Source organism: Theropithecus gelada, chromosome 14 (assembly GCF_003255815.1).
Source record: "Theropithecus gelada isolate Dixy chromosome 14, Tgel_1.0, whole genome shotgun sequence".
Classification (NCBI taxonomy): Eukaryota; Metazoa; Chordata; class Mammalia; order Primates; family Cercopithecidae; genus Theropithecus; species Theropithecus gelada.
Window position 1 is genome coordinate 546303 of NC_037682.1, and position 21215 is coordinate 567517.

The window sequence follows — 21215 nt, forward strand, 5'->3', positions numbered from 1 at the left end:
AATATGATTTTGCTGCTGTACTCTGGTGTGGGCCACAGAAAGAGACCCCATCTCTAACAAGTAAATAAATGTGTCTCTGATACATAAATACACACCACAATCAATAGGCCTATGATGCCTAAACAAGTAACGATGTAATAAAGATGCACAGGTAGGGCTGATAAATGCTGCGGAGGAAAGTAAGGCAGAGCCTGGGACTGGTGGGAATAGAGCCAGGGTTTCCTGTTGCATGAAAGGGGGGTCTGAGGAAGTCTCATTGAGGACTGTCCATTTGAAACCCCAAAGGAGTGAGGGGCAAGCCCCGAAGAGGTCTTGAGAAAAAGTGCTTCAGACAGTGATGCTGCCAGAGCAAGCCAGGCAGGGGAGTGTGCTTGGAAAGTTCTAGAAGCAGCAAGGAAGCCAGGTAGCCGCAGTGGGGTAGGGGAAGGCGGCAGCGGCAGCGGGGAGATGAGGTCAGGGAACCGAGGCAGGTGCAGGAGAGGGTTTGCGGGTGGAGATTGTTGTATGAGGAGCGCTTTTGGCCCATCCTCAGGGAGTTGGGTGCCATGACTGCCTTCTGGGCAGAGTGCAGGGTCTGCCTTAAATGTCGGGGGTGGAGGTGGTCTGTTCACAACAAAAGCAGAACTTGGGAGCGACTGAGCCACTCCAGGAGGAGGTGTGGGCGGATGGAGGTGGAGCCACAGGACCTGTCCGTGGGTTGAATGGAGTGTGGGTGAAGACGGGCAGAGGTAAACCAGGGTTCTTGGCCTGGGCAGCAGGACGGGTGCAGTTATCCTCACCTGTGCTGGGGAGGCTGTGGGAGCAGCAGGCTTCCGAGCATGTGTTGGGCTCCGGCGTCTCTGGCTGCACCCAGTGGTCAGGACAGGGACATGAGGGCCGGGTCAGGGAGCGTGAGATGCAGGGACAAGCCGGCCCAGGGCTGAGCCCAGCAGTGTCCAGGTGGGCGGTGGCGTTGAGATGGGAACTGGGAACTGCACGGGTGGTTGCAGGAGGATGGAAAAACCCAAACAACAGCTAGAACAGGACGGAGGCAAAGGAACCGCAGGATAACAGAAAACCCCAAATGAGGGCGAGAAAATGGCCAAAACCCCGTGCGAGGGACACGTCCATGACCCTCCCGGCAAAAACCCAAATGAGGGAGAAAGGAGGCAGTCACGGCGGGGGCCGGGGTGTCCCTGAAATCCCCTTTTCCAGAATCCCTAGAGATTATTCCGCCCCCAAGGAGGAGACCCAAGCTCCGCGGAGCGCGGCGGGTCTGCGCCTTCGCTTCGCCTCCTGCCTCTCGCTTCCTCCGACCCCACCCTGAGTTCTTTCCCCGGACGGTGTCGAGAACCCGGGCGCCGGCTGGGGCTGGGGTCTCACTGGCATCGGAGCCCCCCGAGCCCCCCGGCGGCAGCGAGGCGAAGACCCGGGGGGAGGCGGCCGGGAGGGCGCAGGGGGAGGGAGGAGGCGCGGGAGGGAAGCCCCGGACACAGCTCCGGGTCCCGGCTCGAGCTCCGCGCACTCAGGGCGCTGCGTGCGGGAAGGCCCCGGACGCGACCCAGGGGAGCCGGGGCTGCAGCCGCGAGTCCACGTCCCGCCCCCGGGCCCAGCGACCGCCCCCGCCGCCCAGCGACCGCCCGGGCCCTCGGGGGCGGGGACCGCGGGCCTTCCTGGTGGCGCGGCAGCCGGGCGGCTCCTCCTTCCCCCGGCCCTGGCGTGGAGCGGAGGGACACAGGTTTCCACGCTGGCGCCTGGCGACCGGGTGGGGCTGCGGTGAGTCCCAGAGGCCCCCGCCCCGCAGCTCCAGGCTTCCTCCCCGCCGCCCTCCCAGCCTCCAGTCGCCCCCTCCAGCGACTCCAGCCGCCCCATCCTCCCTCCCGACCCCCGCCTGCCCCAGTCGCCCACACCCCCAGACCCCCACCCGCCCAGTGCCCATCCCCCCAGGGCCCCTGGCAGCCCCAGACTCCCTCCCCCATCCCGCCCAGCGCTGCCCCCTCACCACACCCACCCCGCCCTCGTCCCCACTTCCACTTCCCACCGACAGACGCAGGTCCCGACCTCAGAGGGTGGGGGCAAGACCGGGGTTGTGGGGGCGGTCTTTGGGAAAGCAGGGTTAGGACTGGAATCTAAGGTGCCAGGTGGGAGAGACAAACTTAGGGACTCAGCTGGGCTCCCGGAAATCAACCTCAGGGGTCTGAGCTCCGTTCCTGGGCGTTTTCCTCCCAGGAGGGGCCTCAGGAAAATCGGGGTTGCCCAGCTGGTTCCGCAACTCCCCCCAGTTCTGAGGGAGGCTTCAGGGGATTACAGACGGTCTTAAGAGGGCGGCTCAGCCAGTCCCGGGGCCCCTGAATCCCCACCAGGCCGCTCAGGCCCAGCCCATGGAGGACTCCGGCGAGGACCCCACCACGTTTGCTGCCCACTCTCTGCCCAGTGACCCCCGTCTCTTGGCCACTGTGACCAACGCATACCTGGGCACACGAGTGTTTCATGACACGCTGCACGTGAGCGGCGTGTACAATGGGGCTGGCGGGGACACGCACCGGGCCGTGCTGCCCAGCCCCCTCAACGTCCGGCTGGAGGCCCCTGCAGGGATGGGGGAGCCGCTGACCGAGACCTTTGCCCTAGACACCAACACAGGTATCGCCGCCTGGCCTGCCTCACCCCTGCCCCAGACGTTGTTCCAGGCCAGTGGGGGAAATCCCGCCAGCACCTCCTGAGTTTACACAGGAAGTCTCACTAACACAGGAGGCCAGAGACCCGCAGGGTCCCCCTTTCCCTCTGCCTGGAGGCCTCCTGTGCAGCTGTAGCAAGAAAGAGCAGCCCAGGGTCCGGAGGGATCCGCCTCATTGTGGGGAGAGGCCACGGTGGGGGGTCCGCTCCTGCCCCAGGGAGGCCGTAGCTTGGCCACCCCCCTGGAGTGGTCCTGCCTTCCCTTCTGCCTCCCCAGGCTCCTTTCTTCACACCCTGGAGGGCCCCCACTTCCGGGCCTCGCAGTGCATCTATGCGCACCGCACACTGCCGCACGTCCTGGCTTTCCGTGTGTCCATCGCCCGCCTGTCCCCGGGGAGCGGGCCCATCACGCTGCTGCTGTCCTCAGCCTTCTCCCCGGAAAGCCCAGACCTGGACCTGCACCAGGGTCCTGACTTTCAGGGAGCCCGGTAAGGAGGGGGCTGGATTTGCGGCCAGGGAGTTCGGGAGGGAGCTCACCCCTGAGGCATGGCCATACTCTCACAGGTACCTGTATGGCCACACGCTCACTCCTGAGCAGCCCGGGGGGCCACAGCAGGAGGTACACATGCTGTGGACACCAGCACCCCCAGACCTGACCCTTGGGGAAGGTGAGGAGGAAAGGACATGGGACTTCCTGACGGTGGTGGGCGGCAGCCGGGCTGAGGCTCAGGCCTGCCTCACTGAGGCCCTGCAGCTGCAGGCCAGGGGAGCTCTGTACACGGCTCACGCACAGGCCTGGGCCCAACTCTGGGCAGAATGTGGCTTGGACATGGTGGGGCCCCTGCCGCTGCGCCAGGCCCTGCGTGGCTCCCTCTACTACCTGCTCAGTGCCCTACCCCAGCCCAAGGCCCCAGGATACATCTGCCATGGCCTCAGTCCTGGGGGCCTCTCCAATGGGAGCCGTGAGGAATGCTACTGGGGCCACGTCTTCTGGGACCAGGTGAGCATTGTACACCCAGCACCAGCCACACAGCAGGCAACACATGGAGGTCCACGGTCTCTGCCCTCCTTGGCATCAGGGCTGTGGCTGGGGAAGCACAGGGACTGTGGCAAAAGGGAAGGGGCCTGGAAAAGGTGGCATCTCAACAGGAGGGTGGCAGGGGAGTGATCTAGGTGAGGGGAATGGAAGGTGCAGAGACCAGAACTGAGAGGGCCTGAGGCACCTGCCAGGGCGTGGGGAGGGGTCCCCACCAAGGCGAGAAGGGCTGCAGACCCAGGTCGCCAGGGTTTATAGGCAGCGGTGTGGTGCTTGGCGTTTACCTGAGGGCCAGTGAGCTGCAGAGACCTATCAGGACGGGGACCTGTGGCGACTGGGAATACCTGTGTGGCTGCTGCGTGGAGCCCGGTGCTGGAGGCCAGCGAGGGTGACGGGGACACTGAGGGCACAGGGTAGAGGGGCGTGATGGCTGCTGGGCATGCAGGTGTCGAGAGTGGGGGCGCTGGAGCTGAGCCTCCCTGTGCCGCTGCTGTGGCGTTTCTTTGATGAGGCTCCCAGAGGCGTTCACTGCGGGCCGGCCGGCCTGAGGCCGCCCATGCCCATATTCGGGCCGAGCCTCGGAGGCCACACAAACTCTGGCTGGGGAGGCGAAGTGTGGGGCTGAGGACCAGAACTCCAGGAGCCTCTGGGCTGGAGACAGAACTGGGTGGGCAGGTGGGGAGGGACCCAGAAGGCGCCAGCAATGGAGCTCTGCCAGGGCGGAACGTGGCCAGCAGGGGCGGGAGCAGTGAGGGCCTGTCCGGCGCTAGAACGAGGGACTGTGCTCTCAGGACCTCTGGATGTTCCCGAATATCCTGATGTTCCACCCCGAAGCCGCCAGGGCCATCCTGGAGTACCGCATCCGCACGCTGGGCGGGGCCCTGGGGAATGCCCAGAACCTGGGCTACCAGGTGAGGGGACCTGGGCACTGGCCACAGGGCCTTGCAGGGCCTGCAGCCCCCACACCCCTCCCAGGCCTGTATCCCTCTCCCCAGGCCCCCTCTCTGGACAGAGGTGGGATGTCCTAGATTCCCCACCCTGAGGCTTGTGGGGCCTCAGCAGTGCCCCCACCCGCACCTGAGAGAGAGAGGAGGTGGGAACCGCATCAGGGCTGGGACCCCACTTTGGCCCAGGACCCCCTGGGGTGCCCCTGCTGCCCTGCGCCAGGGTCAGCACTGGGTGAGAACTGGGCAGAAGCTACGTGGCCCCCAGTGAGGGCGTGCAGTGGGCACTTCTCGCAGTAGCATCCACCAGGGTACCTGGTGCAGGCCGTGCCCCCCTCCTCCAGGGCGAGGGCATGGGAAAGTTGATGGGCCACCCCTCACCTCCAACAAGGCCAAGTCTGCCCCCTCCCAACCCCTCAGGGAGCCAAGTTTGCCTGGGAGAGTGCAGGCTCCGGCCTGGAGGTTTGCCCTGAGGACATTTACGGAACCCAGGAGGTCCATGTCAACGGGGCCGTGGTGTTGGCCTTCGAGCTGTACTACCATACCACCCAGGTGAGGTGTGCCTGCCCACCATTCCTGCAAGGGGGCCAGGCAGCTGGTGTAGCCCCCACTCCTCGTGGCTCTATCTGGGGCCGGTCCTGGGAAGCTGGCTGAGGACGGGTGTCTCAGTGCCAGGCCCTGTTTGGGGCCGGTCCTGGAAAGCTGGGGCTGAGGACAGTTGTCTCAGTGCCAGGCCTTGCTTCTGGGCACAGACAGGCCACTGGGAATGAGAGTGACTGGGGCCCTGGCCTCTGTGTCGTCTCCTGCTCCCCAGGACCTGCAGCTCTTTCGAGAGGCTGGTGGCTGGGACGTGGTCAGGGCTGTGGCCGAGTTTTGGTGCAGTCGTGTGGAGTGGAGCCCCAGGGAGGAGAAGTACCACCTGAGGGGTGAGGGCCACGGTGGGGAGGGGCTCAGGGAGGAAGGGTGGATGTTCCCAGACTCAGCAGATGTTTTCAGACACCTCACGTGTGCCAGCCCCACGCTGACCGCCAGCGTGGAGGGAAGGCCTCTGAGGCTCTGCACTGAGCACCATCTTGGACTTGTGTGTCCAGGAGTCATGTCCCCCGACGAGTACCATTCAGGGGTCAACAACTCTGTGTACACCAACGTCCTGGTCCAGAACAGGTCAGACACAAGATCCCCTCACCTCACCCCACCCCTGCCCCAGCTGGAGACCTGCCCCAGTGCCCCCACTCAGCAGGCAGCAGCTGGAAGCGTAGGGGTTGCAGCCTCCCCCACCTACCTCCACCTCCAGCCTGCGTTTTGCTGCTGCCCTGGCCCAGGACCTGGGTCTGCCTGTCCCCAGCCAGTGGCTGGCAGTGGCTGACAAGATCAAGGTACCCTTTGACGTGGAGCAGAACTTCCACCCGGAGTTCGATGGGTATGAGCCTGGTGAGTGACCCCTTCAAGGCCTCCTCCCCTGCCGTCAAGACCCTCGAGTCTGTCCTGGAACACCCCCCAATCAGCAGCACCTCCACGTAGGAGAGGTGGTGAAGCAGGCAGATGTCGTGCTCCTGGGATACCCCGTCCCCTTCTCCCTGAGTCCTGATGTTCGCAGGAAAAACCTGGAGATTTACGAGGCTGTGACATCCCCCCAGGGCCCCGCCATGACCTGGGTGAGCACCGTGGGGCTGGGGGGTTCCTGCCTCAGTGGCTTCAGTCTTCTCTGCCCATGCAGTGGGCCTCACCCCTGTGTGTCCTCTTACCTCTGACCGCAGAGCATGTTTGCTGTGGGCTGGATGGAGCTGAAGGACACAGCGCGGGCCCGGGGCCTCCTGGACAGGAGCTTTGCCAGCATGGCTGAACCCTTCAAGGTCAGCCTGGCCACGCCTGCCTCCCACTGGGCCCCTCGTGGTGGGAGTGGAGCCCGACCTCAGAGCAGGCACAGCAGGGTGCACCCCTGGAGCTTCCTGCCGGATCTTGGGACAGCAGCCCAGAGAGGACGGTGTCCGGGGGGTCCTGGTCAGCTGCCCTTGCCCCTGCAGGTGTGGACGGAGAATGCAGACGGGTCAGGTGCTGTGAACTTCCTGACAGGCATGGGGGGCTTCCTGCAGGCGGTGCTCTTCGGGTGCACGGGGTTCAGGTAAGTGCAGAGGCTGGCAGGGGGCAGCCCATACCCCCACCTGCCACCTCACAAACCTCTCCTCCCGCAGGGTCACCCGAGCAGGTGTGACCTTTGACCCCGTGTGTGTGTCGGGGATCTCCAGAGTGAGCGTCTCTGGCATCTTCTACCAGGGAAACAAGCTCAACTTCTCTTTCTCCGAGGACTCCGTGACCGTGGAGGTCACGGCCCGAGCAGGGCCCTGGGCTCCCCGCCTGGAGGCTGAGCTGTGGCCGTCCCAGGCCCGCCTCTCCCTGTTGCCAGGTAGAAGACCGCCCCAGCCCCCAAGAGAAGAGCCCAGGCACCTGTGACCACAGGCTGTCCCCTCAGCCTCAGGCTGCCTCTTTCCCTACAGGACACACGGTCTCCTTCCCCCGCTCGGCTGGCCAGATACAAAGGTCACCCGCGAATCTGCCTGGGAGTTCCAGCTCCGGGTTTCCTGGGAGGACTTTTTGAAGATGTTGGGTACCTGCTCCAGAGCCGCAGGGCCCCCTCTGGGTCACCCTTGGTCCCTCCAGCCCCACTGAGTCACTCACCGTGGACCCTGCCCCCTGAACAATCAGGAACGTTGGCTTCAGAGATGCCTCTTCCTTCCCTCTGGCCACTCCTGCACCCACTCCTCCTGGGCACCCTTGTAGCCTGCCACCCCTCACCTGCAGCCAGGCTCTCAGGGAAGGTCCACGCTGCTTGGCCTGAGTTCAAGGTGTTCTGCCTGTGGCCTGGACTCCTGTGGACCCCCGTGGGCAGGTAGCTTCCCCGTGGCATCCCCATGCCACCTCTGCCTGCCCCTGTAGACTGATGCTGTCACGCACCATCCCATGGCACCGCCCCAAGCTCCTGAAGCCAGGGTCTGAGCCGACATCACCTCTGGCCTCTCATCCCCTACTCTCCTGAGAGCCGTGGTCACAGCGGCCGGCCGCTCTGCTGAGAAGGCAGAGAGGCAGGTGCAGGCCTCAGCGGGGACAGCAGGGATAAGGGCATGAAGGAAGCCTCCAGACTCTCAGGTGCAGCTTTGCCAAAAAGGAACTTTTCACGCCATGCGGCTGTGGGACTTAGTCTCAGTCCCAGGCTCCTCTTGACTCTGGGCAGCCGTAATCAGGTTGGGCGGCCTCTGCCACAGCGTGGGGTGGGATGGCTGTCTTTCCTCAACCATGCAGCTTGTGAGGACGGGTGGGGGAGTGGGAAGTGGGAAGTCACCAGAGAACAGGAGAGAGAGATGAGAGCGAGACCCCAGCGCTCTCCACAGACCAGCCAGAGGGGCTGGAGCCAGACGTGCATGGGTTCAAGGCCCTGGCCCTGCCCAGCCCCTGTCTCGGGGCCTCAGCCCCAGTTTCCCAAGAACAAGATGTGACGGCGTCTGCCGCCGAAACCCTGATGAGGACCAGGCCCCCTGCTCTGCGGTCAGCCTGAGGAATTAAAGCTTTGGTGCTGGGAAGAGCATTATTCCTCTGAGGAATTGTGCTTCCTTCCTTCTGAAGTAAGGGCCGTGCCCTGGGTCCCATTTCCCCTTCCACTTGGGTCGGGAAGCGCAGCAACTTTGAGGCTCACACTGAGAAACGTGGGTCCCCTCGCGTCTGCACCTCCCTCCTGCACTGGTGCTGCCGCCGCACCCTGTCCTCAGAGGACAGCGGAGCTTCGGATGGAGACTCGGAGGGACGGAAGGAGACAAGGACGCCTGTGGAAACCTCTTTCAGGCAGCTCTGGGGTCTGGGGATCAGGATGCCTGGGTCTCCCAAGGCCTGTCTCTGCCAGAAGCAGTGTGTGGGGGATGTGTGTCTCCAGTGCAGCGCACCTGCGGCCGAGACCAGCACTCAGAGGTTGGCCAGGAGTTCTTTTGGCTGCCCTGACAGGAGCCGCATAGAGTGCAGATGGCTGAGACCTGTGGACACTGCGTGTCTTACGGCAGCTTGCTTGCTGGGGCTCACGGCCACAGTGGAGAGGGGCTGCGGGTCAGGGTGTAGCCCAGCGTGCGGTCCAGTGCCGGGTGCGAGCCTTGGGGAATGCAGCCTGACGCCTCCATGTGGCTGCCCAGTCCCCTACAGGCTCCCTCAGCTGCAGAGCTGGGTCCCATCCAACGCTGCCACTGGGCAGCGAGAGGCAGAGGCAGGTTCCCCGAGGGAAGCATGGGCCCCTTCTCCCACCAGGGTTGTCCCAGCAGGAGCTCATCTTTGCAGTCCCAGAGCCAGGGTGATGTGGGCACAGGTGTCAGGTCAGGGTGGTCGGTAGCCCTGTGCCCACAGGAGAGATGTGGCCGGAAACCTGCTGCATGTGCATGCCACACAGGTGTGTGGTCACCTCTGCACATCCTGAGGTGACCTTTTTGGGGGGTTGTGATGGCCAGTGCATGTGTGCCGGCCTGGCTGGTCAGGGTTCATCCACCTGCCCAGGAGTCTGAGCCTGAGGCAGGGAGGTGCTAGTGACTGTTCCCCCAAGGTGGCTCACCCACAGCACTGGGCATGGGCCAGGTCGTCCCTGCCCCTCAGTAAGCCTGGGGACTGGCAGACCTTCTCATCCCTGGGGACATGTATCCAGCCACACATGGGCTGACCCCCTCCCAGCCTCAGCATCCAACACAGTTTGGTCCCTTCTCAGGCCATCCTGGGGCTCAGGGCTGGCACACTGTCTCTATCCCAAGGCAAGCACGGGTGGGCACACTGCCCTTGTCCTTGGTCCACCGTGAGACTGGGCCGGGCTGGCTGGGCCTGCACTCAGAGTCCTGGCCACACCTGCTGTCGGCTGCAGGCATATCACAGATAGGGAGCGCTGCCCAGGGCTCCAAGTAGACCAACTAGATAAAGATTCCCACCCACAGCCCAGGAAGATCCGGCAGGCAAGGGTGAGGGAAGGGCCCCGGGGTGGGGTGCTCAGAATCCCAGGCCACTCTGCAGTTAAGCACTACCTCCCGGCAATGGCTGGCCTCAACAAGGCCCCAGGGCCTCCCTGCAGCCACGGTGTGCATGTCCCTGGCACTCTCCCATCACCAGGCTGTGGTGGGGGTGTGTGGGGAGGCAGTGGTGCACAATGCAGGTAAAATCATATGAGAACATGCGCCCCATGGTGCACGCACCCATACACCAGGGGACTCAGTGCAGGTAAAATAATGTGAGAACAAGCATCCAGCACCAGGGGACTCAGAAAATGTCACACACACACCCATTTTCTGTCTTTCTGGATACAGTTTGGTTGGTGTGTGTGTGAGAGAGAGAGAAAGGGGAGCTGCTATCCTGCCCACATGTGTATGTGTGTGTATCCAGCCCCGCCCATGGGATGGTCCCCGCCCTGCCTTCCCAGTCACCCTCACTGGCTCAGGAGGGAGGGAAACCGCCGTGGGGACTGGGATTTCTCAGAATTAAGGGGGCGCGCAGGGTCATGGGGACAGAATGACCCAGAAGGAAGGAGGCGTACACCAGACCCCAGATGGGGCCCACACACAGGCACGGACCCTTACGCAGACTTCGAGCACACACACGCATGTGCACAGAGAGATGGGGCGGGCACACGTGGAGTTGGGATGCACCCATGATGTTCTGGGGCACAGGCCACTAAACCACAGAGCAGCAGAGATCAAAGGCCTGGGCTTCAAACTTAGTTTAAAATACTCTGGGCCTCCACCCCATAAGCCACAGGCTGCCAGTGGCTGACAGAAGGGGACAGTGGGGGCAGGGCAGGGCTGCTGTGCTGCTGCCGGGGGCACTCCCACCGTTCACTCAGGGTCGGCCGTGGCATTTGGCTTTGCTGGTCCCTAGGGCAGCTCCTTCCCCCACACTAGGCAGGAAAGAGGCCCAGGAGGCACTTTCTGGAACCAGGCACTTTTAATCGTGGAACCGAGGGGCCTGGAGTGTGAGGAGGGAGGGGCAGGGCTGGGGGCAGAGTTAGGGCCCGGGAACCCTCAGGTTAGGGTGAGGACCCTGGGGTCTGACTGGGTCAGCGTTAGGTGCCCATGTTGGGGCTGGAGGGCCCCAGGTTCAGGATGGGGCAGGGATGGAGGCCCCACAGAAGGAGGGCCAGGCTCCGGGGAGTCACTACTGAGCCCCAGGGGCAGCAGCCTGGGGTCAGTGTCCTGGGGCTGGGACAGGACCCAGATCAGGACCCATCCTGTCAGTCATAGTCCCCATCGTCAAATTTGGTGCTGAAGAAGGCGGCAGAGTCCTTGGCCAGCCGGGCCAGGTGCAGGGCACCAGTCACCACCAGCCCCAAGAGCAGCAGGGGCGGCACCAGCGTCCACATCGCGGCCAGGATGTTGTAGCACTTGGCCTTGGAGCCAAAACGCCGGGCCGCCTCCAGGTCGCCAACCACCTTCTGATCTCGGGCCTGCAGAGAGACCGCAGGGCCAGATGGCTGTGTGTCCTCGGGGCCTGGGGGCCCTTCCCCACCCCCACCTAGGGCACCTGGAAGGCCCCTGATGGACCCAAAATCTGGATGGAGGGTTGTGGCCTGAGGAGATACTCCCCGGGGCCCCAGCTATGGACCCAGGGGCCGTCCCAGGCCAGTGTCAGCCTATCAGAGTTCTCTACGGGTGAGGGTCCTCCAGGGTGCGGAGACACCCCCAACCCTGCACCCAGGGGCTGAAGTCAAAGGGACCTCTGTTCCAGGAGACCCCAGCACGTGAAACCCCTTGATTGCAGAGACCTCTGTGGGTGCCTCCCATGGCCTCTGTGCTCTTGGACGCGCCAGACCCCCTTAAGAAGAGGCCCCGTGTTTAATGGAGAGGCCCCCGGCCTCGCCTTCCTGAGGAGCTCCTTCCAGGCCATACTGATGGTGTCCCCTTCACAAGCAGTACCCACAGAGCCCCTCAGACAAGCAGAGCCCCCCGCCGCCCCCAGCACAGTGAGTACCCCCCACGGAGCTCCCCACCCGTCCCCCCCACCTTGGTAGGGCCCCCGCCCACCTTGATGGAGTAGGCCAGCGCCAGGAAACCAAGGCAGCACAGGTTCAGATAGAGGGTGCTGAACACTGACCAGATCAGGTGGTCTCGAGGTGGGGGGTGCGGGGCCCCCAGTGTGAGGGCTGTGTGGGCACCGGCCTTGCTGGGCGTGGGAGCCCGGGGGTCCTCGCGGGGATACGCGGTGTCCATGGGTTCCAGCGCCGTCTCTTCCACACTTAGACTGGTGCTGGGAGGGTGGGCACCCACTCACTTATAGCGCTGCCGCCCTCCCAGCCCAGCCCCTCCATGCTATATATAACACAAATTACAGCCTGTAGGCCGAGGGTGCGGCCCGCCCCTTAGCCCCCACCCCAGGGAGCCCCTGTCCCAGGCTGCCTTGGACCACCCAGCAGGGCCCCTCCTGACAGACATCCCCCCTTGGAAGGCCACTGCCAGGCTGTGGCAGAGACCCCCACCCACACACTTCATCCCCCCCACCCCCATCAAATGCAGTGGGCAGACCATTGGCCAGAGCCCCCTCCCTCCAGGCCAAGAGGAGTGGGAGGTGCTGCCTCAGGGCCACGGGTCTCACAGTTCAGGGATGTACAGGAGCCCCCTCCTCAGAGCCAGAGCTGCTGACACCGCAGCCCCTCCATTCCCAGAACTCAGAACTCAACTCTACCCCAACACTCTCCGAGCAGGAGCACCAGTGCCAGGCCCTAGGAGCGCCGGCGTCCCTGCAAGGGGGAAGGGGAGGGCGGCTGTCAGAGGGCACGCCTGAGAGGAGAGAACCACGTGGGGGGAAAGCCAGGGGGTGCAGCCTGTTAAGAACCCGCAGGGGACCCCCAGGGACCAGCAGCAGCTGTTAACACTGGTGGCCGGATGCAGGGAGCCTGTGGGCGTCTGTGGTGGACACTCCCCTCCTCAGCCTCCTCGGCTGCCCTCCCTGATCCCAGAATGTCTGTGGCGAGTGGTCCTGCTTAGGGCTCAAGGTCCGCCCCAGTCTTGTCTCTGTGGCTGCAGATGCCTCTGCGTGCTGACGACTCACAGTTATGTCTTCAGCCCAGACTGCCCCCCAAAGACATTGGTTTGGCCCCCAGCTCTGGACTCACACACACTGCTCTGTGGACCTCCACCCACTTCCCAACAATAGGCCCCGGATCCTCCCTCCAAACCTGCTGTGCCCAGCCTTCCCACGAGCAGTGGTGGCAACTGCACCCGGCCAGAAGGCTCAGCTTCCCAGTCTCCCAGTCGGCCACACTCCCGAGCGCCTGGGACTGAGCTGCCCTCCCTCCTCCAGGACCCGCACTCGCCACCGGCAGGGGATGGTTGGGTAGGGGGTTCCTTGCTGCTGTGCTTGAACCTGTGAACCCCAAATATCTGAGACAGGTCTCCGTTAATTTAGAAAGTTTGTTTTGCCAAGGTTGAGGACGTGCCCATGGCTCAGGCTCAGGAGGTCCCGAGGGTATGTGCCCAAGGTGGCCGGAGCACAGTTTGGTTTTACACATTCTAGGGAGACAGGAGACATCTGTCAACATGTGTAAGATGAACATTGGTTCAGCCTGGAAAGGCAGGACAACGCAAAGCAAGGCGGGAAAGACTCGAAGTGGGGGGCGCTTCCCGGTCGCAGGTGCATAAGAGACGAAGGTTGCATTTTGCATTCTTTTGAGTTTCTGACTCGTTTCTCCAAAGGAGGCATTTACCTCAGTGAGCAGAGCGGTGACTTTTTTTTCTCTTCTTTCTTACTTTTTTTTGGTGAGACGGAGTCTCACTCTGTCGCCCAGGCCAGTGCAGTGGCGCTATCTCGGCTCACCGCAACCTCTGCCTCCCAGGTTCAAGCGATTCTTCTGCCTCAGCCTCCCGAGTAGCTGGGACTACAGGCACCCGCCACCATGCCCGGCTAGTTTTTGTATTTTTAGTCGAGACGGGGTTTCACCATGTTCGTCAGGATGAAAAAAGCTAACTGTGTAAAGTATTTAAAGAGGTTTGTTCTGAGCCAACTATGACCACGGCTCATAACACAGCCTCCAGAGTTCCTGCAAATGTACCAGAGGTGGCCGGGCTACAGCGTGGTTTTCTACATTGTAGGGAGACAGAAGTTACAGGCAAAGACATAGATCAATGCAAGTGTCAACGAAGAGAGTCCAACTCTGTGAAATATTTGAAGAGATTTATTCTGAGCCAAATATGAGTGGCCATGGCCCGTGATGTGGCCCTCAAGAGGTCCTGAGAACATAGGCCCAAGGTGGTCGGGGCGCAGCTTGGTTTTATACATTTTAGGGAGACATGAGGCATCAGTCAAGTCCATTTAAGAAATACATTGGTTTAGGCCGGGCGCGGTGGCTCAAGCCTGTAATCCCAGCACTTTGGGAGGCCGAGACGGGTGGATCATGAGGTCAGGAGATCAAGACCATCCTGGCTAACATGGTGAAACCCCGTCTCTACTAAAAAATACAAAAAACTAGCCGGGCTAGGTGGCGGCGCCTGTAGTCCCAGCTACTCGGGAGGCTGAGGCAGGAGAATGGCGTGGACCCGGGAGGCAGAGCTTGCAGTGAGCTGAGATCCGGCCACTGCACTCCTGCCTGGGAGACAGAGCGAGACTCCGTCTCAAAAAAAAAAAAAAAAAAAAAAAAAAAAGACATACATTGGTTTGGTCCAGAAAGGCAGGACAACACAAAGCCTGTGGGGGGGCGGGCCGGGGAGGCAGCAGTGTTCCAGGATATAGGTGAATTTAAACATTTTCTGACAATTGGTTGAGTTTGTCTAAAGACCTAGGATTGGTAGAAAAGGAGTGTTCAGATTAAAATCAAGATTGTGGCTGGGCGTGGTGGCTCATGCCTGTAATCCCAGCACTATGGGAAGCTGAGGCGGGCAGATCACAAGGTCAGGAGTTCAAGACCAGCCTGATCAACATGGAGAAGCCCCATCTCTACTAAAAATACAAAATTAGCTGGGCGTGATTGTAGCAGGACGAGCGGCAGACAAAACTCCTCAGACACCAAGTTAAAAAAGGAAGGGGTTTATTTGGCCGGGGCATCCGCAAGACTTCTGTCTCAAGAGCCAAGCCCCACCCCCGAGTGAGCAATTCCTGTCCCTTTTTAAGGGCTCACACCTTTAAGGGGGTGTGCGTGAGAGGGTCGTGATTGAGCAAGCAGGGGGTATGTGACTGGGGGCTGCACGCACCGGTAATTAGATCGGAACAAAACAAGATAGGGATTTTCACAGTGCATGTCTATACAATGTCTGTAATCTATAGAAAAGAGAACCAGTTAGGTCAGGGTCAACCTTTAACTACCAGGCCCAGGGTGCAGCACCGGGCTGTCTGCCTGTGGATTTCATTTCTGCCTTTTAGTTTCTACTTCCTTCTTTGGAGGCAGAAATTGGGCATAAGATGATATGAGGGGTGGTCTCCTCCCTTATGATGGCGCCTGTGATCCCAGCTACTCAGGAGGCTGAGGCAGGAGAATCATTTGAAACCAGGAGGCGGAGGTGGCGGTGAGCTGAGATCGTGCCACTGCACCCCAGCCTGGGTGACAGAGCGAAAGACTCTGTCTCAAAAAATAAATAAAAAATAAAGATGTGGAGACCAAAGTTATTTTGAAGTCTTTCGGTGGCTGCCCTTAGAGATAGTAGGTGACAAATGTTTCCTATTCAGATCTTAATCGCTTCAGGATTGGGAGGGTCTGGAAGAAAAACACCTGGCTATGTTAATTGAGATTCTTTATAGATGCAGATTTTCCCCCAAGGCACAGCTTTGCAGGGCCATTTCAAAACTTGGCAAAGAAACTTGTTTTGGGGGAATTTTGATTTTCTTCCTTCTTTTTTTTTTTTTTTTTTTTTCTTTTGAGACTGAGTCTCGCTCATGTTGCCCAGGCTGGAGTGCAATGGCGCAATCTCAGCTCACCGCAACCTCCGCCTCCCAGGTTCAAGCAATTCTCCTGCCTCAGCCTCCCGAGTAGCTGGGATTACAGGGATGCACCACCACGCCCGGCTAATTTTGCATTTTTAGTAGAGACGGAGTTTCTCCATGTTGAAGCTGGTCTCGAACTCCTGACCTCAGGTGATCCGCCCGCCTCAGTCTCCCAAAGCACTGGGATTACAGGCGTGAGCCACCGTGCCCAGCCCTTGTTTCATAACGTTATGCCAGAGTCAGGTTGGAAAGTAAGTCACGATATATAGGGTTAAATAAAACTCATCTGGTTGGCCGGGCGTGGTGGCTCATGCCTAATCCCAGCACTTTGGGAGGCTGAGGCGGGCAGATCACCTGAGGTCAAGAGTTCAAGACCAGCCTGGCCAACGTGGTGAAACCTGTCTCTACTAAAAATACAAAAACAAAACAAACAAAAACAAAAACTCATCTGATGAGAAGTTACCATTTGTAGGGCATGACTCCCCAGGCCCCTTTGATAGGAATTTGGGCATGATAAAAAAGTCAGAGTTTAGTTCTCACAGGTAAGGTGTACATTGCTTCTGCCAGGAAAGGCAGGACATCTCAAAGGGGTGTGGTCACGGGTCATAGTGATACCAGTGGGCTTGGGGAGGTTCCCAATTGCCAGTGGGACCTGAACCCCCACGGGTGTCCAGGCTCTTGGCACAAGAAGGAAATTCAAGGATGAGTCAGAAAATAGTGAAAGCAGGGAGATTCATTGAAAAGTGAAGGCCAGGCGCGGTGGCTCGTGCCTGTAATCCCAGCACTTTGGGAGGCCAAGGCGGGCGGATCACCTGAGGTCAGGAGTTCGACACCATCCCGGCCAACATGGCAAAATCCCGTCTCTACTAAAAACCCAAAAATTAGCTGGGCGTGGTGGCAGGTGACGGTGATCCCAGCTACTCGGGAGGCTGAGGCAGGAGAATCGCTGGAATCCCGGAGGCGGAGGATGCAGTGAGCCGAGATCGCGCCACTGCACTCGAGCCTGGGCGACAGAGACAGACTCCGTCTCAAAAAAAAAAAAAAGAAAGAAAAGTGAAAAGTACACACTCAAGAAAGGGCCGTGTGGGCGGAGACTCCAGGGTCACTTGCAGGGGTCTGGGTGGAGTTTCCATCTTTCGGGGTTTCTTTCACGGAGAGGGGTATCATGAAGGTTCTTGCAGGAAGGTGACGATCTGTCCGAACTGAGGTGCCTCCTGTTTTTCCTTCAGGGCAGCGTAGACGGTCTTTATCGATAGCAGCTGCGAGGCCTCGCCTGTCCTGTGGAGGGGACGCGTTTCCCTTCCCCGCAGGCTGCAGCTCGATGCAGAAGGGGATGGTCCGAGAGGCCCGTACACAGCCTCCGAGGGCGCGCTTTGGACGTGGAGGGCAGAGGACACGTGGCAAGCGGGACAGCGAAGTGTCCCTGTGGCCCACGAGGAAGCAGGACGTGCGGGCAGGACCGGGGCGCAGGTCTCCCACCGGCTCGCCCGGCGCGGCACCACCCGCTGGTCAGCCGGGCGCCCGGGAAGGCCCCGACATGAACGCGCCACGGAAACGCCCTCCACGGTTCGCCCCGCCGCACGGCCCTCCCGTCCGGGCTCCGCGTGCGAGCGACCCCGGGCCCTCAGGCGGGCGGCGAAGTGCGGCGCGTGTGCGTCCTCCTAGGTCGCCGGCTTGGCCCCCGGCCTCCGCGGACTCTGGCCGCCGGTTCTCGTCGCGGACGGCGGAGGTGTGCAGGGCGCGCCCGGCGCAAGGCCGCTCTGGCCCCAGACCCGTGGCCGCCGCGACGCGCCGCACGGAGGCCGCCATCTTGGCCGAGCGCCCGCCAGGCCCGCGGCGAGTCTGCGCTCCTGGAACTGCGCGGCGCGGGGCGCGGGCTGAGGGTGTTACGGGAGGAGGTCCTGGGGGCGCCCAGGTCACAGGCGGCTCCGTCCGGCTTCGCCAGCTGCTTCTCAAAGCCTCGTCGGCCCCTCGCTTCTGCAGCAACTTCAGCAGTTTCCTTTGCTAGTCACGTGAGGCTGCTGCTTAGAATGTTCTGTTCTCCTGCGACCGCCCCGTATTACTCCGTCTCGTCTTGTGGATTTAAAGATTTTCTGATTGGCAACTGGCTTAGAGAGTTAAGCGTTGGGTCCAGGCTGGGTGGCTCACGCCTGCAATCCCAGCATCTGGGAGGCCGAGACGGGCGGACCACGAGGTCAGGAGATCGAGACCATCCTGGCTAACACGGTGAAACCCCGTCTCCACTAAAAATACAAAAATTAGCCGGTGTGGCGGGCGCCTGTGGTCTCAGCTACTCGGGAGGCTGAGGCAGGAGAATGGCGGGAACCCGGGAGGCGGAGCTTGCAGTGAGCTGAGATTGCGCCGCTCACTCCAGCCTGGGCGACAGAGCGAGACTCCGTCTCAAAAAAAAAAAAAAAAAAAAAAAGAGTTCAGCTTTGCCTAAAGAGTTGGTTAGTCGAGGGCCGGGCGCGGTGGCTCAAGCCTGTAATCCCAGCACTTTGGGAGGCCGAGACGGGCGGACCACGAGGTCAGGAGATCGAGACCATCCTGGCTAACACGGTGAAACCCCGTCTCCACTAAAAAATACAAAAAACTAGCCGGGCGCGGTGGCGGGCGCCTGTAGTCCCAGCTCCTCGGGAGGCTGAGGCAGGAGAATGGCATAAACCCAGGAGGTGGAGCTTGCAGTGAGCTGAGATCCGGCCACTGCACTCTAGCCTGGGCGACAGAGCCGAGACTCCATCCCCCCCCCCCAAAAAAAAAAAAAAGAGTTGGTTAGTAGAAAGAAATTCTTGAGTTTAGATAACAGGGGCTGTGGAAGGCGAGGTGCTTGTTACGCAGATGAGCCTCCAGGCGGCAGGCTGGAGAGAAGGATGATAAATATCTCTTTTCCACCCTTAAAAAGGGCTGTTAGTTAAATGTTAGGAAAAGACCTAGAAAGGGAAGGAGATTCTCTACAGAATGCAAATTTCCTTAATAAGAGACAGTTGTGCAAGGCCGTTTCAAAATATGCCAAAGAAATCTATTTTGAGCCGGGCGCGGTGGCTCAAGCCTGTAATCCCAGCACTTTGGGAGGCCGAGACGGGCGGATCACGAGGTCAGGAGATCGAGACCATCCTGGCTAACACGGTGAAACCCTGTCTCTACTAAAAAATACAAAAAACTAGCCGGGCGAAGTGGCGGGCGCCTGTGGTCCCAGCTACTCGGGAGGCTGAGGCAGGAGAATGGCGTGAACCCGAGAGGCGGAGCTTGCAGTGAGCTGAGATCCGGCCACGCCACCGCACTCCAGCCTGGGCGACAGAGCCAGACTCAGTCTCAAAAAAAAAAAAAAAAAGAAATCTATTTTGAGGCTGGGCATGGTGGCTCACACCAGCACTTTGGGAGGATGAGGCAGAAGGATCTCTTGAGCCCAGGAGCTGGAGACCAGTCTGGGCAACATAGCAAGGCCCCGCCTCAAAAATAAAAATAAGTTTATTTTGGGGGTAAATAATTTTTATTTCCTTCAGAGCCTGCTATTTGTTGTGAAAGGAAAATAAATATTGGGATCCCAAAATCACTGAACCAAAAGGAGACGTCACGCTGGGAACTGCTTAGGGCAAAGCTGCCGCCCATTCTGTTCCTAAAAACGGCGACTGCCGAAACAAAAAAGCTACATACTTGCCTCGCGGGCAAAAGACAAATAGAACTCAAAGTTACCCTTCTCGCTGAGATAATGCATATCTGATCGCTTCCTTTGGAAAAGCTCATCAGAAACTCAGACGAATGCGATCCTTTGTCTCTTCTCCACCTGTGATCTGGAAGCCCCCTCCCCACTTCTAGTTGTCCCGTCTTTCCAGACGGAACTGACGTCGCACATATATTGATGTCTTCCTGTAAAACCAACTGTGCCCCGACCACCTTGGGCACCCTGTCAGGGCCTCCTGAGGCTCTGCCACCCGTGCATCCTTAACCTTGCTCTTAAATTGACGGAGAACTTTCTCAGATATTCAGGGTCTACACTGTCATGTGACGCTGTACCACAGTCAGGTTGGAATTTGGTACCTTATTGCCTCCAAGAGTCTGTTTTGTCAGTACTATGAGCTTTATCTCAGTGTTACTGCTGGTCGGTTGTACCTAAACTCCACAGGGAGGGGATATCAGTAGGCCTGTCCAACTTCCCTTCCCTTCGAGGCTGTGAATTCAGTTTTTCAGGTTTGTTTGGGACTCCCTTGGCCAAGGGAGCTCCATTCAGTCATGGGGGCAAGGGGTGGGGGCAAGGGGCTTAGATTTTTATTTTTGGTTTTCAGTCAGCACTCTCGTCCAGTCGGGGGCTTCAGACCATGAAGAGAGAAGGTGTCCCCACAGCACAGCCAGACACAAATCCCAGGACATCCTGTGTGTGGGGGAGACACAGCCCAGGATAGAAGGCGTGTGGAGGCCTGGACGTGCCTAAGTCCTTTGCGCTCACCCCAGCCAGCAGAAGGAAGAGGACTTAGGGACCCAGGCCTGACGACGGACTCCTGCAAGTGGGCATTAATATAAGACATTAGTATCTTTCAGGGCCGGCAGTGGTGGCTCACACCTATACTCCTAGCACTTTGGGAGGCCGAGGCTGGCAGATCACCTGAGGTCGGGAGTTCGAGACCAGCCTGGCCAACATGGTAAAACCTCGTCTCTACTAGAAGTACAAAAATTAGATGGGCAGGGTGGCAGATTACCTGTAATTCCAGCTACCCAGGAGGCTGAGGCAGGAGATCACTGCAACGCAGGAGGCAGAGGCTGCAATGAGCAGAGATCGCTCCACTACACTCCAGCCTCGGCACCATAGCGAGACACCATTTCAAAAAGAAAAAACACTTTACTTTCGGGATACAATTGAGGCAGGAGAATAGGGTCTGGAGGCCATTTCACACTGTCTTCCTGGAATTAGGAAGTCTTACTCCCTTTGCAAACCCCCACTTCTGCATGGCACATGGGAAATTGAAAGTACCTCTGATTGGCTTTTTCTAATCAATCAGACATTTGCATAGGGCTGTACCCTTGTAACTTAATTGAAGCTTCTGATAGGAGGACAAGTCTTTGCATAGAAGTGCAACTTTGTAACTTCACTTTAGCCTCTGATTGGTGGCTTTCTGCAACGATTTCATTTTCATTTTAAAAAATCATTTTTTATCCTGGCTAACCCGGTGAAACCCCGTCTCTACTAAAAAATACAAAAAACTAGCCGGGCGAGGTGGCGGGCGCCTGTAGTCCCAGCTACTCTGGAGGCTGAGGCAGGAGAATGGCGTGAACCCGGGAGGCGGAGCTTGCAGTGAGCTGAGATCCGGCCACTGCACTCCAGCCTGGGCGACAGAGCGAGACTCCGTCTCAAAAAAAAAAAAAAAAAAAATCATTTTTTATTTCCAAAAATAATTTCATTTTGAAAAATATCTCTGCTTTTGTTGCTTCATTCTTTCCTTGCTTTTGCACATTCTGTACAATTCTTTGTTCAAAACGCCAAGAGCCTGGACACCCACTACCAATCACGCAATCCTTGCTGCGTGGACTGGAAAACATCCCGTAGCAAGGGTGTTTAATGTCGAGAAGCACTGTGATTCGACAGTAGACACAGTCGTTAAAGTTAAATCTTTTAAATCTTATAAATTATCAATACAATTTATCCTATAGAGTCAAAGTCATCATTACTCAAACAC

The 21215-nt window shown here is 59.4% G+C and overlaps 2 protein-coding genes across 2 annotated transcripts; one reads left to right on the forward strand and one right to left on the reverse strand.

Moving 5' to 3' along the window:
• Positions 1 to 1582: 1582 nt before the first annotated feature.
• PGGHG (protein-glucosylgalactosylhydroxylysine glucosidase) lies at positions 1583 to 8215 on the forward strand. Its single transcript, XM_025356620.1, has 14 exons — positions 1583 to 1755; positions 2343 to 2619; positions 2930 to 3140; positions 3217 to 3652; positions 4480 to 4599; positions 5053 to 5184; positions 5447 to 5558; positions 5724 to 5796; positions 5927 to 6063; positions 6154 to 6287; positions 6390 to 6485; positions 6657 to 6754; positions 6825 to 7036; positions 7128 to 8215. The coding sequence occupies exons 2-14, from the start codon at positions 2361 to 2363 to the stop codon at positions 7226 to 7228; spliced, it is 2121 nt and encodes a 706-aa protein (XP_025212405.1). The 5' UTR covers positions 1583 to 1755; positions 2343 to 2360; the 3' UTR covers positions 7229 to 8215.
• A 2350-nt stretch (positions 8216 to 10565) lies between these two features.
• Positions 10566 to 11876, reverse strand: IFITM5 (interferon induced transmembrane protein 5). The gene is made up of 2 exons (XM_025358134.1): positions 11661 to 11876; positions 10566 to 11083 (listed from the first exon to the last, which is right to left on the reverse strand). Exons 1-2 carry the CDS (start codon positions 11844 to 11846, stop codon positions 10871 to 10873), a joined length of 399 nt encoding a protein of 132 aa, XP_025213919.1. The 5' UTR covers positions 11847 to 11876; the 3' UTR covers positions 10566 to 10870.
• Between the last annotated feature and the right edge of the window lie 9339 nt (positions 11877 to 21215).